This window comes from Dipodomys ordii, unplaced genomic scaffold (assembly GCF_000151885.1).
Source record: "Dipodomys ordii isolate 6190 unplaced genomic scaffold, Dord_2.0 Scaffold36, whole genome shotgun sequence".
NCBI lineage: Eukaryota > Metazoa > Chordata > Mammalia > Rodentia > Heteromyidae > Dipodomys > Dipodomys ordii.
Window position 1 is genome coordinate 2,300,272 of NW_012267252.1, and position 20,101 is coordinate 2,320,372.

The window sequence follows — 20,101 nt, forward strand, 5'->3', positions numbered from 1 at the left end:
TGTCCTTCCCTTTCAACAAGCTGTAACAGCACAACCCTTGTATAGCTTTTTCCAAGAATTAGAAGTGGCCACACCTATCAAACATGTGATGTGGGCAGCAAGACTGAGACTAAGGCCAGTGCTGTCGACTTGGCCTGCTTTTTCTGGCCTCTTAGAAACTAGATAGAGCAGGAAGCCGAGGGAACCTCCCTACCTGCATCTAGTCATCAGTCACCACACTTGGCCCTGCGAGCTGCACATTCTTTCACAGACCATTAGCTGAATGTGTGAGTATAATGTTGTTACTGTTTAGGAGATGTTTGCTAGATCCAACAGGAAATCAGTCCTTCCCTTGTTTACCTAAATTGCCAGGCCAAAATAGGTTCCCTTACTTTGCCTAAAGGAGATGAGGGAGTAGTGCAAAAGAAAGTGGAGGAGAGGAAGGAAGAAAGCACTTCTTTGTATTCACAGAAGGCACCCAAGACATGTTCCTGTTAACTCCCTGTGTTGGGATAGTTCTTAGTGGGGAGAAGAGTACTGTTATAAGTCTGTTCTGTCTGCTACCATTTATTTTGTTTTTGTAGCCTGTGTTATAAAAGTTTATAGTCCTTAGATCTTACCTTCTCTCTCCTGCCTTTTGCCCTCTGACCTGTGTTTCAGTGTGAACCTGGGGAGGATAACTGGGGAGCAGAGTAGGCTAATACCAGCGTAAAGAAGCATATGGGGTAGAACTCTCATGAGTAGTCTTTATGCCCCGTACATCCTCTTTCCTAGCACATCCTCATTCCCAGCTTGAAGGGAGGAATAAAAACTAGAGTTAGTGTACTGGAAACCACAGACTCACAGCTGGTCTTGCCTTGGTAGGAGTCCATAATGAACAACCTTTATTGGCATTAGGATGTCAGACCTATAAGGATCATTTCTTTCTTTTCTTCTTTGTTTTCCTTTCTTTCTCTTTCTTTCCTTTTCTTTTCTTCTCTCTTCTTTTCTTTTCTTTTTTTGCCAGTCCTGGGGCTTGAACTCAGGGCCTGAGCACTGTACCACTTGAGCCACAACATCACTTCCAGCTTTTTCTATTTATGTGGTACTGAGAAATTGAACCTAGGGCTTCATGCATGCTAGGCAAGCACTCTACCACTAAGCCACATTCCCAGTGGAGGATCATTTCTTTAGGTGTGAGTCAGTGGAGAAAGGGTCAAGAGTTATATCCAAGAAAAGACTATATGATTTTAAACCACTTGAGCAAAAGCATAGCAACCACATCAAGTAGGGGTGGTGGCCTTTTTTAGGTTCATTCTTTTAATGTTCCCCCTCTGCTTTCTCCATAGTCTCTTCTACCAGATCTGACTTTGTGTTTCTATAGTGTCTTCTTTAACATAGGTTCTTTCTGTTGTAAAATATTTACTCAAGGCACAGTTGACTTGGATAAAACCTGAAATTTAAGCCAATCCTAAGGTGTGTGGTGGGGGCTGGTGATTTAGCTCAGCGGAAGAGCACTCGCCTGGCGAGCGCAAGGCCCTGAGTTCAGTCCTCAGCTCTGGGGAAAAAAAGCTATAAAAGACCCCCCCCCAAAAAAAAAAAACTAAAAAACAAGGCAACTTAGGTGTGTGGTGATCCTGAAAGATACTGGATTGCCCCAGGTATAGGACACCTTGTTTTCTTTGGCAAGAGGCCCCGACAAAGACAGAGTCTATAGCACCTCAGTGCCTTTTCTGCTTGATGGCTTGCAGTTCTATAAGAGGGTCCTCTTGTGCTACTTTTATGAAATTTGTCCCTTCTCAAGCCTCAGTAACTGGGGTATTGACCCATCAGGAGATGATGGCGGGTACCAGAAGCCTGAGTTTATAGGGGTATAAGAAACGCCCAAATATGTGATAGGGAAAAGACACTAAGGAACAGACACTTCGCAGAGGATAAGCGCTGAGTCCTAGAGGAAAACAGGTAAAGCAAGAGACTGCATTCACCAATTCACTTCTCTAGTGTGACTTTGACACAGTTGTGTCTCATTGAGCTCCTATCAGAGAACTAACTCTGTTTTCTGTATACTATGGTCCTTTATCCTCTGCTCCTCTAGGACATTAGGAAAGCACCACTTAGATGGGGGAGTGGACCACAGCTCATCCCTAAGGAACTGCAGCAAGTTGAGGAAAAAACTGGTTCCCCTTACAGAAGAGGAGCTTAGCTGACTGCAGCCTGGAGGCCATATTATGTGGGCCACAGGTCTTCAGGGGACAAGCCCAGAGCCATCCTGAGGAAGCAGTACCACCCAGCCTGGTGATCTTGCCGTCAAAAGGCTTCCTGAGCAGATTCTTGGTGCCACTTGGCACTAGCCCTTTTTCCTCTGAGTCAGAGCTCTGTGAAGGGCATGGCTCCAGTAAGCTGAGGTATCTAGTGTGTGGGCAGAGCTGGGAGCGTGTAGTGATGACTTCAGATGAGGTTGTTCCTGAGTCGCTGTTCCTGCTCCACGGAGAGCTCTGCATTGGTTCGATATGAATCTCCTGTGGCCAAAGAAAAATGGTTAAGTAACCACCTCTTCCACAGCCCCTCTCCTTCCATGACTTTGGACCGATCTATTCTGCCCAGCTTGTCCTTGCCATCAAGTCAGTCATAGACACAGGTGCCAGTCATTCTTTATAAACAGACCTTGATTAGGAAGAACAGGCTATTGAGTGAGAAGAACCATGGTGGTTCTGTTCTGTTCCCACCCCAGATTCATTTTGTGTCCTTTGTTCTCTCTCTGCCTGGAGAACTGATCCCACCTGCACCACCCTGGAGGCCAGAGAGTAGAGAGAGAAGAGAGGGCAGCCATTTCTTTGCATGTTGTAGTTCTACAGTTCTGGCAGTGACGCGCTGACGATAGGCCCTGGCCAGGTTCACCATAGCTGTGGCTCTCATCTGACTCAAGGATGCCCCTTCTCCCTTTGGTAGAAGGATCCGCAGAATTGTGTAGTTTTTCTCTTCTTAGTCTGCCCTGGAGCCAGGTGCCAATGGCTTATACCTATAAATCCTAGCTAATTCAGGAGGTTGAGATCTGAGGATCATGGTTCAAAGCCAGCCTGGGCAGGAAAGTCTATGAGACTTTTACCACCAATAAAGTACTCCGAAAAAGCTGGAAGTGGTGCTAGGGCCCAAGTGGTAAAACACTAGCCTTGAACAAAAAGAAGCTCAGGGACAGTGCCCAGACTGAAAAAGAAAAAACAACAACAACAAAATCTGCCCTGGATCAATTATTCCTCACTCTCTCCTATTTATTACCAGCCATTTTTTGCAAACAAATGAGGCTAGGAAGGTAGCTCCATAGTAGACTGCTTGCCTTGTATGTGCAAAACTCTGGCTTCAACCCCTAGCACTGCAGAAGGAAAGGAAAAGAAAAAGAATAAATAATCTCCTTGTTCCCTTGACTGAAATTTATCAGTGTCCTAGAAGTTCACAAGAAAAATTCCAGAACTACCATAATTCTCCCTGGAGAGCACTTTGGTAGGTTGGATGTTCATAGCTCTGTTTTACAGAAGAACAAGAGAGGACAGTTGGGATTTCCTTACTGTCCTCAGTAAAAGTTTTGGAATCCATTGAAGCTGTCTGAAGCCAAATTCAGTGCTCTTTCTCCAGCTTCTCCCTTCTTTGTCTTCTGCATCTCTTCCTCTGTGAAACCTTTTCTGGTCCCTATGTTGTTCTCTGTCTTTGTTTGCTCCACATTTAGTTCATTTTTATTTGGATTACTCATTTGATTGTGGTTATCTGTATGTCTATACATTGTACTCAATACTGAGCTCGTGTATCTTAAGAGTGCCTGGCACAGTGTTCACATGGTAATTGGCCTTAATACATGCTGACTGCAGGCGAAATTGTCCCACTTCACACCACAAATGCAAGAATGGCTGTCCTATTCACAAAGAAGATGAAGTAGAGCAGCAGCTTCCCTACTCGATTCCCTTGTTGCTTCTTTTTCCCTGTAAGTGTTTCTGTTCTCTTTGTCCTAGTCTTGGAAGCAGTGATTACAGCTGGAGGTAGGAATACAGATGGTGGGAATTCCTACAGTCGCAGGCAAAGTCATAAGAAAGGAGGAAAAGAAATGGATTGGGAAAGAAAGTCATGACAAGGCTTGAAGTGACAGGAAGATTGGAAACTTAAGTTTAAAGTCAAATAGCCTTAAAGGGTAAATAGGTGTTCAGAAGTAGTTATTGGGTGAGTTGTTGATGGTCTGACCAATTCTAGAAGTTTACCTCTGTCCCATCCCTAGCGATGTATCCATTCACTCTTGGGTGTGTTTAACATCTTCCTGTGCCCTAAACCCACACAGTAGTCTCACAGTGGCCCTTGAATTACCTGTGTGGCAGTTGTGCAGCCAGATCCGCTGCCCGTCATATTTGCAGTGGCAGCGCATCATGTTGTTGGAGAAATCTGACTCTGCCACCTCGTTTGTGGGGTTCACAACCACCTGGAGTGAGATGGGGGATGATAAAAGAGAAAGTTGATGTGTAAGATCCCTTCAGTCACCCCAGGAAGTAGGCATTCATGTCTCCATTTTACAGAGGGAAACCAAACTATGCAATATCTACTGAATTGGGACTCACACCCAGGCCCTTGGGATCCCTGGAATATTCTTCCCCCATCCTGTGTTTTCCCACAGCAAAGCTTGGAGTGACAGGACTACGATAGGGGACTGTAAGGGGAAACGCCTTAATTTGGACTTGAAAAAGACAAGGCTCCAGTGGCTAGTCCCTGGGCCTCCTTACCTGGAAGATGTAGTTCCCTGGCCTCACATCTGTGATATCCACCCACTGGCAGTCAATATCATGCCGGTAGGTATCCCAGCAGCCCACAGTCACTCCCTGCTCCCCAAAGTTGGCACATGCATAGCGCCGCTGCATTCCTGCAAGGAAAGGCACACCATGACTGAGGTACCAAGTGGGCCCAGACACTGTGAGGAGCTTCATGTACTTTAGCATATAATCCTCACTCCAGCCCTTGTCAGCTCAGTGCAGTTAAGACCAGTTCACAGATTTGAGGCTACAGTTTCAGTCAAATGACTTGCTGAGTACCCAAAATGTTGAACCTAGTATCATAACAATGTCTGTGACAAAAAGACAATTTCTCTAGATGTGCTAGTTAAAATTAAAAAAAAATCCTTGCTGGCCTAAGAAATGTAGCTGAGAGATTCTCACCCTACTGAACAAAATTGTCCATCTGTCCAACCCTCTGAAGATCCAGTGTATATACACCAGGTCATTCCTAAGAAATCCCTGGCCTTACCCTAGTAGACAGCAAATATTATCCAAGATAGAAACTGGTTAGCCTTCTAAAATGTGGTGCAAAGTATGTTGGGAATTTAGAGGGAATGGAGACCATTGAAGTTGATCTTTTTGGATTCCCTTGAATATTGGAGTCTGGATGTCTAGGGCTTTTAAACAGGGCCTGTTGTCCATGGCATAGAGGAAGACAGTGCGAAGGGTGTCATAGGATGCACTGATAAGAAACTGTGTACCTGTGGGACAGTTTGTGTCTTCTAGACAGAAGCTGGCCTTGTGTCCCTCGGCCACCTTGGAGCCATTGAGTGTGAGCAGGTCATAGTGGGTGAAGACCTCGATGCTGTGGTAGTGCCTGCCGAAGAAGCAGAGCTGTCAGGTCTATGGTAACAGAGGGTCTACGCTGGAGGAGTTGGGGAAGAGTGAGGGACTAGGCCCCATCATTACCCAGGGAGGAAAGTTATAATAGTAGGGCAGTGCCCTTTTCCCTTCCAGACCTGAGATTAGTGTGGCTCACAGCCTACTCCATTGGCTGGCAGCAAGACACAACTGTCCCCATCACCTAGTCATAACCTGAGTAGGAGAGGTAAAAACTGCCCTGATCACCTCGGGGTAGCTGGTGCCTGGCTACAAGCCCTAGGCAGAGGTGGGAGGAAGGACCACTGGCCTAAGGAACAGCTGGGACCAAATTGCTACCACATTTTCCCATTCAGTATAATGACAACTCTTCATGCTACAGGAAAAGATGCTCATTATCTCAGGCAAGCCATTGCCCAAAGTCACTGCCCATTCCTCTCAACTTTCCCTACCCTTGGCTATGTCCTGAAGGAAAAAAAAAAACCAGAAACTTCTTTTCCCTTCAATTTTGCCTTTGTCACAGGCTTTGTGTCTCTCCAGCCTGATAGGAAAGAATGCTCATTGTCTCCTTTCTAGCACCAGTTGTTTCTGCCATTCTTTGGGGGCCTTGCTTTGTGCTACTGCAGGATCCAGCAAGCTTTGTCTGCAGTGCCAGAATCCTATGTTGGGTCTCCAGGTTTCTGGGATTCCCCAATTCTGAAGACAAAGCGAGGGTCCAAACATACAAAGATTATATTAGGCCATGTTCGCAGTACCAGCTGCTGCAACTGGCTTCTCTCTGGGACTTAATTGTGGGAAGCAGGTCCTGTGAATACCATTCGCCTAGGTACATCCAAGGAAGATAAGGGATGAAAAGGGTAGGTGGATGCTACAAGGATCCTTTGTAAACACCCCTTCCTCTTTACAGGGGTGTATGGGAAGGAAGACATGCAGAGTGCACAGTGCTCCCTGCCAAGTGTGTCTGAGGTCCTTGGGTCCTTGAGCTCTGCTGTTTGTCTCTTTGTCCCAAGAGTTCTAGGACCAAGGCTCTGGCGGGTACTAACCTGTGACACTGGTGCCAAATCCAGCCATGGCGTCCAATCTTGGGGCGGAAGTCTGCCCGCCCCAGGTTGTAGATCTGTGAGGAGAAGCGCAACAGGCGCCTGTGTCCGTAGGGCCAGTCCATGTGGTCAGCGGACTTGGAGAGGCAGTTCTCCTCATGAGCACAGTATAGCAGGCTGAGTGGGCGGTCCTCCAGGTAGGCTGTCTCTTGCACCAGCTGGGCATTCATGACTAGGTCGGGAGCACCTGGAGCAGAAAACAGAGTGAGAGGAAAAGGTAGAAAAGCAGCGGTCTTGCTCCTCAGCCCCAGCCCATGCTTGCCTCCACACTAAGCTCTCTGATGGGATCCCAGAAAAGGCAGTTGAGTCACGTGTGTTCTAATAACTGAAGAAAGGAAGAATCCATCACTTGAAGATAGGAGATAGCTCAAGGGTCATGGTTAAGCTCATCAACTCTGGAGCCAGGCCACCAGAGTTCATGCTTGTGTCTTGTGTCGGACTACACCATTTGCCAGCTTGTGACTGCTTGGCTTCTTTGGGTGTTGTTTTTATTATCTGCAAGCTGGAGATAAGATTACAGGCAGGAATATGATAATATATGTACTGCATGTAGATCATTGTCTGCCCCACAATAAACAGGCAATGGATATAAACTACCATTTCTTTTGTAAAATGCTTTTCACTGTTTAAACTGCCTTTACATAGCTTAGTGCATACATAAAATACTCTTGAAATTTTCTGCTGATACAGAACTTCATTACTTTAGCCAATTCCCTGTCTTTGCTTCAGTGTCCAGGGTCAGCCAGAAAGGAGGGTTGGAGGAGTTTGTTGCCCAGGATGCCTGTTCCTGAGTTCTACCTGTCTGGTCTATGCTAGGGTTCCCTGGTCTGTGCTCCCTCCAGATCCTGGTGTAGCCTGACTGCCACCTAAGGTATTCCCCGTGCTTCTCTCTGAGGCCATGCTGGGCATGTCTGGTAGTTTTCTGTATGTAAAAAATCCAATCAGCTGCTGCCTGGATCTCATAAAGCAGCTCAGCCTCTGCCCTCTACTCTTCCAGGGACCCTTAATCTTAGATACCACATGTCTCTACCATTGTTGTCCCTGTGTCAGTACAGAAATACGGAGATTTGGAGCTGTTGCCATGTAACCTCAGTAGACAAAAGGGGCCCCTTCTCAGTCCTTGTCTGTGACAAAACACAAGGCCATAGTTTAGGTATTTGGACAGTAACCCTTTATGTGGAAGGATGCAGAGTGTGCTTCAGCATGCTGAGGCCTTGGTGCTGGGGAGCCGCTCTGATGCGTCACCACTCTGCAGAGAAGGGTGTGATGGGTGGGTCTGGTGCTCTGCCCTGCAGGCATTGCACTGAGAGGAAGTCTAGAGCTCCCTGATGAGTTCAGGATGGTTTGGACTGAAGTGTGTCAGGGAAGAAGGTCAAATGGTTACTAGGGCTGGAGCCAGCCTGCCACCTCTGAACTACATATAGTCATTTGGGCCTAGGCCATGTTGGGTGGTGTCAACAGATGCTGCTGTCCTTCGAGTCTGGCTCTGTGGGAAAAGCCTCGCCACAAACTGGTCTTGTTCTCAGGTCTTCTGGGTAAATCTCAGAACTCAGGAAGAGAACGCACAGGCCTTCAGCCCTAATGTGCCTCACATTTATATATCCCATACAAGGGCTCTCAAGCTATTTTTCTTACAAACAATAACATTTTGTTTACACATACACATAGTTCCAAGAAAGAAACACTATCCTTACTAAGTGTCATGCATTCATATTTTCCATTACTTTCCTTAAAAAATAAAAACTTCCAGTCATAAACCCCAAGTTGAAAAATCCCCGTGTATCTCCTGTCTCGTATCATTTTCTCAGTTTTCATTCGCCCAGTTACTCCAGAGGGGCAGGCCAGGCTTTGCATCCTGATATAACAGAGCTGGTGCTTCCACTCCCAACCCCACCTGCGCCTGTCCACACCCAGGAGCCGCTCCTGTAACTCACTGTTCATGCAGGCTACTCCAGCTGAGAATCGCCCGGTGCCGTGGGAACAGTGCACAGGCCCGTGCCTCGGACACTGCTGCAGGGCCAGCTCTGTGCCTGAGCAGCGCACCCCGCTCATCACCACTTCTCTGGCCTCCAGCGTCCCCTGCCAGTACCAGGTGTCCTAAGAAGACAGCCAGCATCTCCCAGTCAGAGCCAGAGAGCCATCTCGGAGGTACAACTGAGTTTTAGGCCACACCGCCCAAAATCCTCACTAATGAGAACCCTCCGCCCCCTGGGGTAGTCCATCATCACCCATCATCACACTGGACCCCTGTAGGAGTAGGAATTTCTTCCATGTATGGAGGCAAAACTTCACTCCCTATGGCTTCCACCTGACGCTGTTCCCATCCCTATCTTGGAAGTCAGTCCTCTTAGAGGAGATGCTGTTCTGGTTACCCCAGTTGCTACTCACACAGTAGATACAAGTATCTGGGGCTGGGAAGGTGGCTCAGTGGTCTAGAGCACTTGCCTTGCATACTTGAGGCCCTGGGTTCGATTCCCTAGCACCACATAAGCAAAAAGAAAAAAAAGCCGAAGTGGCGCTGTGGCTCAAGTGGTAGAGTGCTAGCCTTGAGCTGAAGAGCTGAGGGACAGCGCTCAGGCCCAGAGTTCAAGCCCCATGACCAGATACCCCCTCCCCAAAAAAAGAAAGAATCTGCTTATTTTCCCCAAACTGTCATTAGCTTGGTCCAGCCCAGCATGTTTTCTTAGCTGGACCGCTATTGTAGCCTATCTATTCAAGTTACGTTCAACACTCAAATGTTTTCCAGGTAGCAAAGTAAGAAAGCTTCTAAAAATCTGGGGTGCAGGTAGTAAGTCATCTTACTATCTTTTTCTTGAACTTTGAACTTTGCACACACTCCCTTGAAAGAGACACTGCAGCCTCTCTCCCAAATTTCCTCAATCGACAATGAGCTTTCTCTGGCCACAGAGCTTGTGTGGGCTGTTTTACTCCTCTCCCACCTCATTTGGCTGACTTCTCACCTTTCTAAAAATACAACTATGTATCTGGTTGTGTGAACACTTTACTAATAAGAGCTACCTTCCCTCAGATGTGGCTCCTCCAGTCAGCATGTCAGCTCATGGTTTCATTCTAAATTAATTGCTGAGTGAATGAATAAAGGGCCTGAAAGTTCTGGTCCTTTCCATCCAGGAGGCTGAGGTTGTAGAGAAGGAGCAAGACAGCGACCTACCTTGATGGCAAAGTTGGCAAAACCCAGGCCAAGTTGTCGACAGACCACCATGGCTTCGGTGAGCCCCCAGTGGTCGCTGCACACTGTGCCCCAACGTTGGATCCCGTTCACCTCCACCTGCACCTCCACCACGCCCTCCTCTGGGTTGCGGCCACCAGCCAAGCGCACCTGCAGTGGGTAGAGGCCCGTGAGGGATATGTGGCTATGTCTTCAATTTCTTCACTTGTTTCTCCGAGATTGCCATGGGCCTGTTCCGCCCAGGAGAAGGAGCACAGGACTGTGAGTCTGGAGACATGCCAGCTGAGTGTGGCTGTAGACCAGATATTAACCTTCCCCAGGCTTGTTTCCTCTACAAAGTGAGGACAGGTTTCCAGATGGTCACTATCATCCCTGCCCACTGGAGGAATCTGACCCTGGCTTCTTCCCTGAAAGTTGCTTTCCTCCTACCTAAAATCCCACCATGAATGACACTCGAACCTGGGCATCTCTAATGCCCTCCCTGGTGCTGGCAGCCTGTGACTCTGGCCTTAGGCACCTTCTTCCTCAGCTTCAGTGAGGACCCAGGGGTGTGTGGGTAAGTGTGTGCCTAGCCATGTGTCCCTCTATCTCTAGGGCTGCAGATGAGACAAGTGACAGAAGACTTCCAGGCTGGCTCCAAAGGTGAGTGGATTGCCCAGGTGGGATTACTGGCCCTATGTTTCCTGAGTTCCCTCCCCCTGGCTCAAGGAGGTGTCCTAGGGGTGTCCCAGTGGCTCCTGGACTCCTAGCTGGAGAGATACTCAAGCCTGCACTCACCTGGTTCTGGAAGCCCATGTCAGGGACATTGCACCTGACAGAAGCATCATTTGCATGCTGACAGCCGGTCTGGGACCCTTCCAGGGTGAGGCAGTCACTGAGGCCCTGCTCATAGCCCCTGCAGCGCACCTCACTCAAGTGGATGGGCCCTAGTCCTAGGGGGGATGAGAACAGGCTGTGTGAGTTGCCACCTCTGTAGGCCACACTGTGCTTTCTCTCCCCAGAAGGGGAGACCCTTCTGAGCCTTGGTACCCCAAAGCCTCCAAGAGAGGAGACAAGACAGTGGCACATCTAGGTTCTCTGGATCTATCCTGAGCCTCCGGGCTCACCTTGACCCAGCTGGGCCCCAAAGAGGGCCTCCCGTGCAGAGCCAAAGCCGAGCTGACGACACACCACGCTGGCAGAGATGAGGTTCCATCCATGGTCACAGACGGTGCCCCACTGGCGGTTCATGAGCACTTCCACACGGCCCTCACCTACCTGGGCCCCAGCACGCAGGCGCACCTTCAGTTCCTGCTGGGGGAGGAACAAAACAGCTTCACAAAGGACAGCCAAAGGGCTTGAGCTCACTGCGACTCCAGGGCAGGGCCTTCAAGCTCCACAGTCTGAGCTGAAGCCAGGAAGGCATGCGTTCAGATTCTGCCTAGGACTTTGTGTAAGTACCACCTTGAACAAGCTGGTTTTCTCTACCTCTACTTCATCAGTGACTAATCTGGGTGAAATGCCTCATAGGACTCACCTACTTTTGTAACAAAGAACCTGGCTCATCATCAATACCTTTAGCCTCAATGGGCTTCAGCTATGATTTAATTACTGTTTATATGGTTTCCTAGTATTCATGGCAAGTAATGTCTGCTTTCCATTTATAGTAGGGTTATAAATGATCCCTTTTAAATTAATTCCAAGGTACTCCATTCTGTAAATTGGTCCCCTCCTCCCTGTCTGGGTCCTCTCTTTCCCCCCCATTGGGCAGCAGGGTCTTGTTGAAAGTACAGGATGGGTACAGGACATCTTGGAGCTCACCTCTGTTTGGGACTCTTTGCGATGGGACTTGGCCTTCAGTGAGCGGAAATAGGGCCCTGCTACACAGCTGACTACAGCATGCATGCCACCTGGACAAGCTGGGCGTAGCTTTCCCCGTCCTGGAGCCACCTGTACCTGGCAGTTGGCCAGGTGGGGCTCTGTCCCCAGACAGTTGACCCGGTGGATCCAGAAGGAGTTCTTACTGGCCAGGCCACTGAGCCTGGAAGACAAGGGAGACTGAAGGTGAAGACTAAAGGAGGCCAAGGGAGACAGGAAGGAGGAAGGGCAAGAAACTCTTCATGCCATACCTCTTCACCTCCTCCTACCTTACGGGGACTACTACTTACCTAGACTTTGGATCCTTCATCTTCAAATTCCAGACTTTCCTATGGCAGAAGCAAGCAAATGGGGTAGGGGGTGGGCATGGGTGCAGGAATTTCACCCCCCTGCCATTCATGATCTCCTGCATTGCTCTTTCATGTATACTAGACTTCACAGTCTGCAGACTTGTTTGCTGATCCTATGTCATTGCTAAGTTTCACAGCAGCCTTATAGGGTGACCAAGTCATAAATAACCATGACACCTATTTACTGAGAAGGCAAGCAAAGTCCATGGGCTTGATCTATAGTGGGATCTCTACTGTTTGAGGCCACCCAGGGACAAACACTCAGATCTGCTCTCTACCCAGCCCAGATGACGGGTGTCTTCAGAGGGTGCTTTGAGAGAATTGCCCTGGAGAAAGGTCCTCTAGAGACAGGTGAAGAGGCAAGTTGAGGGCCTTGCTGGGATGGGGGGGTGGGGAGGCAGGGGGAGGACCTGCCACCCAGAGACACCCAGGCTGTAATCAGGGCTGCCTTCCTCATGGGTGGTGGGTCAGGCAATGAGAACCAGTGTACAATTACCAGGCAGTGGGGAGCCAGGGCCCATATCCCCATGACTCCCAAAGTTGGAGTCATGTAGCTGCTTAGCACCCCCTTTTCCTTTAATTAAGACCTCGGTCATCTCAGTCAGAGACACAGGGTAGAACAACCAGGGATTTGATGCTTCAGTGAAATGTGGTGCACTGATTGAGTTGGGGAAGGGGTTGCTGAAGGAGTGAGAACTTCAGAGTTTCACTGATACAGTGCCAGTGGGCTTGGGACTGGGCTTGGGACTTACTGGGCTGATGTAATCTGCTCTGACAGTTCTGCCACGTTTCTGACAGAATATTTTTTAAGTCTCCTCTTTCCAAACTGGCCCCACCCAGTGCCCTGCTAACATGCAAACCCAATCTTAGGGTTGACATCATTCATGGGAAAGTGGATTGTTCCCCAAGGCCACACAGCTAGTTACTGAGGGAGCTGAGCCCAGCAGGCAATTTGTCTATATTTTGGATGACACTGTATAGCTCTTCATTAAAATCTATCTTCTTAATCAGAGATGTAGATTTACATTCACCAAATGTTTTCATTTGGTACAGTAGTCAATTCTGTTTTCTGACCCCTTTTAGGTATTTCTCAGGATCTCAAAGTTTACCTTTCCTCATTCATGTTAACTATTCTGAGGTATCTGTAAAACCCAGAAAGTCCAGGCCCAATCATCTATGGAGCTGTTTCCTAATCACAGACATGAGCCTGCCAATCCATCCCCCCAGCTCTTGCTGAACCCTGCAAGATCCCACATTCCCTCCATCTCCTACCCCAGACCATACTCACCCATGACTCCACAATCCTAGCCCCTCCTACCTGTAGTAGTGACTGTTGACAGGTACTTCTTTAGGGAAGCCCAGCATCCCACACACCACTCTGCTGTTGTTCATGGTCCAGCCCTGGTCACACACTTGTCGCCAGTGGCCCTCATACCGTACCTCCACAGCCCCCTCGGTCACAGGGCTATGCCGCTTGGCACTGGCAAGGATGGGCTTGAGGCGCACCTCCTCCAGACGCCGGCCCTGCAGTGTACAGAGTCACTGTGGCTCATACAGGAAGAACCTGGTCAGAGCTCTAAGTTCATCTTCTGGACCCTTTATTGCTTCAGAGCTGGAGGCATCACACAGGGTGAGTGAGCAGCCAAACTTGGGTTTGACTAGGGTCTTCACCCCATCTTGTCTATTGAACTAGAGAGAGTACAGTGTGGGGTCTGTGCCCTCCTGGAGACCAAACAGGAGCTCATGAGATTTAGAAGGCGTCTCCTGGGCATGGAGTTTACCCCTGGGGCCCCCTACAGGACCCTGCCATCCTCTCCCTGAGGTGACTCAGGCCAGTGGAGTGGGGGAGGGGGGAAGGGGAACCAGGGCCCTGCCCTGCCACTCCTGTTGTTTGGCTTGGGCTGTTTTTAGCTCACGGTTGTTTGTGCTGGGAAGAGGCAGCAATTGTGGCCACATCTTGTGGGTGAAGTGGTCCTCTCACTCCCCACTGCCACTTCCCTTGTGGGAGCAGTTTCTATGATTCCCGGCATGCCTAGCCTCTTATCCCTCTTGCCTGCCTGTATCAAGCTAGGGCCCTCTGTCCATGCACCTGCTTCAGGCCAGAACCTTCAGGATGCTACTCAGCCCAGCTCTGCTCTCTTCTTCCTCTTCCAGGCTAATTTCTAGGAAGGTCTACCTTGAACCAACCAAGTCAGGGCCTTAACAACCTCCTCACCTGGGGCCCAAGGGCATTGGAGACCTGCTCAGAGAGGTAGCCACGGTGACGCTGGGGCTGACACACCACCCCGACATCTTCAGAGTGGCTACAGTCACTGACACCCCAGCCATTAGATCCACACTGGTCCAGGCTGCTCTCAGTACCCACACAGCGCACATTGTCCAGCCAGATGGGTCCTGAGGGGGAGAGGAAGATAAGCTCAAGAATGCAAGAATGTACAGAAAGGCAGCTGCAGCTCCATTTCTGGTTGGTACTCCATACTTATCAAGTCTCCTCCAAATGCTGAGTAGAAAATGGGGGGAAGAGGGGATGTTGATTCTCTTTTTGGTGTCAAAACCTCAGAATCTATTTCTGGAAAATGGCATGTAGGTATAGTTATTAGACTTACCCATCCATCCACACACTCACTCACCCATTCATCCATCCATCATTCACCCACCCACCCACCCACCCACCCACCCATCCATCCATCCATCCATCCATCCATCCATCCATCCATTCATCCATCTGTCCACCTATCCACCCATCTACCCATCTATCCACCCATCCATCCATCCATCCATCCACCCACCCATCCATCCATCCACTCATCCATCCACCCACTCACCCACCCATCCATCAATCCATCTACCCATCCACCCATCCATCTACCCATCCATCCATCCATCCATCCATCCATCTATCCATCCACACTGGCTAAGAACCCACTGTGTGACACCATTGCCACATTCAAAGATTACAATTTGGAGATGGTGATGGAGGTGGCCTCATTACAGAAAGCAGGAGCAGGGACCATCTGCACTTGGGGCACTCAGGATGTGCTCATGGTAGCCATTTGAGATGGACATTAAGCACTGGTGAACATTTTGAAGCTTTTGTTGGAGCCCCAGTGAGCCAACCCCTGAGAGAAGCCTTCTATCATCTCCTTGACATCCTGAGGGGCAGCACCATCACTCACCTTCCCCTTGGCCATATTTGGCACTGTGGGCCCAGGTCAAGGCAGACTCAAAGCCCAATTGGCGACAGGCCACGTTGGCTTCCTGGAGAGCGAAGTCATCGTCACATACGGTGCCCCACTGGCCCTGGTGCAGCACCTCCAGGCGACCCTCCTCTGGCCTGCTCCCTGGGCCCACCAGCCTGAGCTTCTTGTTACCCAGTGACTGTGGCCTGCTGGGAGAGGGCTGGCCTAGCAGCAGCAGTAGGAACAAGGAGATGGTGACTGGTGAGGATGATGTCATGGTGACTCCAAGGGCCTGAGGAAGGAGTAAATAATGATTACCATGTTCAATCACTACCACACGCCCACTCAGCAATGTGCTGTAGAGTGAGAATGTCTTCACGTGGGTAGCCTCCAGTGGTTCCCCTGAGGACAAAAACTCATTGAAGAGTTACTGCCCTCTCCTATTTTTTGATACTCCCAGCATCCCAAGCAAAGGTGTAAAATGCCACTTTCCCCATGGTTGCTGGTGGCAGGAAGGGTTATTAGAGAGTCAAGATCTCTTCCATTCATTTGTTGTGTAGCTTGGCTACGTCTCTTTAATCTACTAGGCACTAGTTCTTTATTTCCAAGGTGAGGAGGTTGAGCCAAATATATAATATGCCATTGTCCCAGGGCCATCTATCAGTGTGCTCTGTGCAGCAGACGCTTTTGGAGGACTTGCTTTGGTCCAGTAGTAGGCCTGGTGTTGGGACACAGAAATAAGACATCAGCCTGGTGTGGTGTCTCACACAAAACAATTGTAGCTGGCTTACAATCCTACCTACTCAAATGAAGAGACCAGGATGATCAAGGTTCAAGGTCAAGCTATGGAAAAAGGTTCTGAGATCTCATCTAAACCAATAATGTGGTGGTTCACATCTATCATCCCAGCTATTCCGGAGGTATAATAAGATTGTGATTCAAACGAGACTGGGCAAAACAAGGAACCCCTAACCAACCCCCAACTAAAGCAAAAAGTGGTAAGAGAGATGGCTTAAGCAACAGAGGGTCTGTCTAGTGTGTGAGATCTTGAGGCCAAAGTCCAGTATTAAAAAAAATAAAATAGAAATGGAAACATGAGATACATTCCTTACCTTCACAACACACAGAGAAGAGGAATCAGGAAAGGTTTTCAAAGAAGGGCCGTGTTGGAGGAGTAAGAATTCTAGGTAGGAAAGGGGGTACTCTAGTCAGAGGGGGCAGGATGGGTAGAGGAGGGAAGTAGGGGAAAGAGGTGAGATTGTTCAGGAGCAGGGAGTGCCGTCTCTTACTCCCATACTGCAATGCTGGGGTCTTAGAGGGGAAGGAAGTAGAGAAGGAAGACCCAGATGATTGAGGGGTCTGAGCACCTTGTGGTGGGTTTGCCCTTCACGAATGTGTATGTGAGAGACAGAAGACAGAGAAGGAGAGGGAGACACAGAGATATGGCCTGAGTACAGACTGGGGGAATTGGGCTGCCTGGATCCAGATTCCACTGCCCTAATTAAGGTGATTTGTGATTTAGGACAATTCTGGACCTCACTGTGACCCTCTGTAAAGTCATTGTAACAGTAGCACCTGCCATTTGGGTTTTTGTGAAATTTAACCAGTGGATACTTGCTGAGCCCTCAGAAGAGCAGGCCTTGCATAGCATGATGTTCCTTCTCTGCACCATTCTCCAGGTTTGCTCCATTCCCTTCACATCCCCTTAAATCTTTACATTATTGTCCTAAAACACTGGTGGTACCACTATCAGCAGCACACTCTCCATTGCTTCCCATGTCCCTTTCCCATCTTCACACCTGAGCCATACCAAAGTCACTTGGCCATTAGGACCCAGTGGTCACATGGGTCCTGTGTGGCCAAGAGATGATCTTTCTTCCCCCCATTCTCTGGAGTCAGGATGCTCCTAACTCTCCCACAAATGGAGTTGAGTTTTCTTATGAATTCCCCCTCCATGTAGAATGAGGGCTGGCTCTAGAGGATGATGTGCTCCGAAGGGCCCCAGGGAAGGCTAAGCAGGTCTGCTTTGGCTTGTGGTTGAAGTCCCACAGCATGGAGGAGGCCTTATTAGAGGCTGTGGACAGTTCCAGGCCACGAGGGCAAGGGCCAGGGGTGGGCTTCTGCTATAGGACTCTGGGCACTAGGGCAAGACAGCTCCTTCTAGGTAGTCTGCTAGGAGGAACCAAGGCAACAGCAAGGGCCAAGAATCAGACATGGGGACAATCCCTGTCTCAGCACTCCCACCTCCTATAGCTTTTGTTCACACTCAACTTTGTCTTCTCACCTTGGCTCTCATTGCTACTTCTACCTGGAGTGCCCTTTCTGTGTATCTTAGACTGTTCAACTCCTACACATTCTTCAATACCCAGCTCAAATACTACTACCACCTCCAGGAAGCTTTCTCAAGCCCCTGCCTTCCTGGTACTTGGAGCATTTCCTTCCTGACTCCACACATCCGTTGCCCAAGCACAGGACTAGGCTGCAAATTAGCCCTCTATGGCTGGTCTTTCTCCTATGTGAGGGAGAAGGGGGTGGGATGGGAAGGAGAAGAGCGGGGAAGGAGATGTGAAGGGGGAGATGGAATGAGAAACGAAAAGGGGAAGAAAAGAGAAGGAAATCATAATTTTAAAATGCATTTACAATAGCTCTTGAATGCTCATCTCCACTTTACACAGGAGATCAGGCTTAGAGAAGCAAAGGGACCTTGCCTAGCCAGGATTCCAGCAGGCTGTCTGGAAGAGGCCCAGCTCTCAAAACCTCAAGTGGTGGATGTTGGGAGAGGAGGGAGAAGAGGGAAGGGAAGAGGGAATGAAATTGTACCCTGTTGGTGGTTGATTTATGACCCAGGCCATGGCTTGAGGACCATGGTGTGGGTGCCAGCACTGAGTGCTACCAAATGACAGATTCAAGACCCTGACAGCTCCAGGCAGAGAGGCACCTGCTCCAGGTGCTACCAGGGGACACTGGCTCGTGCCCTGCCCTGGCCCAGTAGTAAGGGCTGGAGGAGGGCAAGGACAGGAGAAAGCACCAGGGCTTGTACTGTCCTGGGGACACCAGTTTGGGGATCACTCATAATCCCTTCTCTGTAGCAACCTGGGGTGAGGTTTCTGCCTTGGGTCCTGTCCCTTCCCCAGGATTGCCAACTGAGGGCCTGGAACATTGCCAGCAGAGTTCCACCTATGGGGCTGGGGAAGGAAAGCTTGGATCCTCTGTCTCTTCCCTCCAGGCCCCCACCCTCTCTCTCACTCTCCAGCATAGTCAATGCTGGGCTGGTTAGCTAGGAAGCCCAGCTCAGTCCCCCAGGTCACAGAAGTGACATCTGAGGCTACCTCCCCTCCTCCTCTGGGTCCCCCCTGGTTGACAAATGATTACACGTGGTATGATCACAGACTCCATACTCAGGCACCCTGGGGCCAGTGTGTACCACCCATGCAGGCCTTGGGCCAAGCCCCCAAGTTGATCACTGGTCCATATAAGAGCAGGTTGTAAGCCACTCCAGGGTCCAGGGTGACTGTCCATGGGATCCCTTCCTCCATCTCTCCCATCCCCCAGCTTCCAGGGACTCCCAGAGGCCTGCAGACCCAAGAGAGGCAGAAAGATGGGCAGAAGTCAGAAGGCAAGAATCAGACCCAGGGCTAGAGGCCCAGCTGGGCGCGGAGGGGAGCTCACCAGCTGGATCGCAGACATCAGGGCAGGGTCCGGCGCCGTGGTGGAGCAGCGCTAACCGGCTTCCCGAGCCACCCTGGGGACCTTTTATCCGCTAGTTGCCGGCCCCCAACCTGGGCCCGTGGAGGAAGCTACAGGCCCCGCCCTGGGCGCGCCAAGTGCGGGCGCCCCGCCCCGCCGGCCCTGCGCCAGGCGCGCGCTACCCGGGACAGGAGTCAGCCAGCCAGGCCGGGAAGTCCCGGGGCTCCAGGCTCCGGACGGAGCCCCCCAGGCAGCCTTTCCCCGGGGACCGGGTGAGCGCACGCCTTCCTCCTTTGCCAGAAAGGAGTCACATTCAGTTCCTCCCCGTGGGAGTACTTTGATGTCCTGGGTCCAGACCTCAGGAGCTCCTGGCTGCAGGACAACGCAGGCAGCCTTGGGGGAGGGGGGAATCTCTACTTGGATGCCTTTGAGCTGAGGTGCTGCGGCTCTGCTCCCTGGTATGGCCCCGGAAGCTATTGTATGCTACTTGGGGCAAGTGGGAAGTGGTGGTCTGTCTGAGCAGTGGTCACTGAGGCCTAGGAGACAACGACTTTCCTGCCAAGTCATAAAGAGAAGAGGGAGCAACTGGAACCTTTCACAGGGTGGGCTGAGGCGACCCTGGGCCTTGGCAGGCTCATGGGGGAGAGGTGTGAGTAGAGAATGGGATTGGGGGAGGGGTTAAAGAATAGAAAGAATACCAAAATGGCTGAGAAGGGAATCCCCGCAGGAGTGCCCAGGCGCTCCAACCCTAGCCCTGCCTCCTCCCCACTGCTCCTCTCCCAGTTTCTTTCCACCCCTGGGTGTCAGCAGGATCCCGTTTATGAAATGGGCAGAGGATTCCAGCCTAGTACCCAGCTTAGTACCCCCTTGCCCAAGCACCCTTGCAAAGGTGCATTCATTCAGCAAACCATTGATTTTCTCCTATGTGCTAGACAGGAGGCTGGAGTGTTATACACTGGCTGGGGTGGGGGAGGGGGTCTTCCCAGTCTGGTGGAGGAGGCAGATGTGCAAACAAGGCCTGTCACAAGGCAGCTTTGTGATAAGCCCCCCCTCTCCCCCCCCCCCCGTGGCAAGATGGATCTTTATGATCCCTGGATGAAGACTAGGACACACTGGGGCCAGTGACCTGCTGTCCACCCCTGGAGGTTCACGTCTGTGA

At 50.2% G+C, this 20,101-nt stretch overlaps 1 protein-coding gene across 1 annotated transcript; it reads right to left on the reverse strand.

Moving 5' to 3' along the window:
* Positions 1 to 1,257: 1,257 nt before the first annotated feature.
* Loxl4 (lysyl oxidase-like 4) lies at positions 1,258 to 18,984 on the reverse strand. The gene is made up of 15 exons (XM_013017636.1): positions 18,925 to 18,984; positions 15,253 to 15,547; positions 14,292 to 14,470; positions 13,395 to 13,600; positions 12,017 to 12,055; positions 11,670 to 11,889; positions 10,976 to 11,162; positions 10,647 to 10,801; positions 9,852 to 10,019; positions 8,617 to 8,779; positions 6,626 to 6,869; positions 5,465 to 5,580; positions 4,716 to 4,852; positions 4,306 to 4,417; positions 1,258 to 2,477 (listed from the first exon to the last, which is right to left on the reverse strand). The coding sequence occupies exons 1-15, from the start codon at positions 18,940 to 18,942 to the stop codon at positions 2,407 to 2,409; spliced, it is 2,310 nt and encodes a 769-aa protein (XP_012873090.1). The 5' UTR covers positions 18,943 to 18,984; the 3' UTR covers positions 1,258 to 2,406.
* Positions 18,985 to 20,101: the final 1,117 nt, after the last annotated feature.

What these genes read in the sequence shown, in the direction of transcription:
- Loxl4 (XM_013017636.1), bottom strand. An exon ending in CAAATATGGCCAAGGGGAAG is followed by an intron (nt 14,471 to 15,252) that starts GTGAGTGATGGT and finishes TCTCCCCCTCAG; the next exon opens with GACCCATCTGGCTGGACAAT. An exon ending in TGGAGTAGCCTGCATGAACA is followed by an intron (nt 6,870 to 8,616) that starts GTGAGTTACAGG and finishes TTTCTGCTCCAG; the next exon opens with GTGCTCCCGACCTAGTCATG.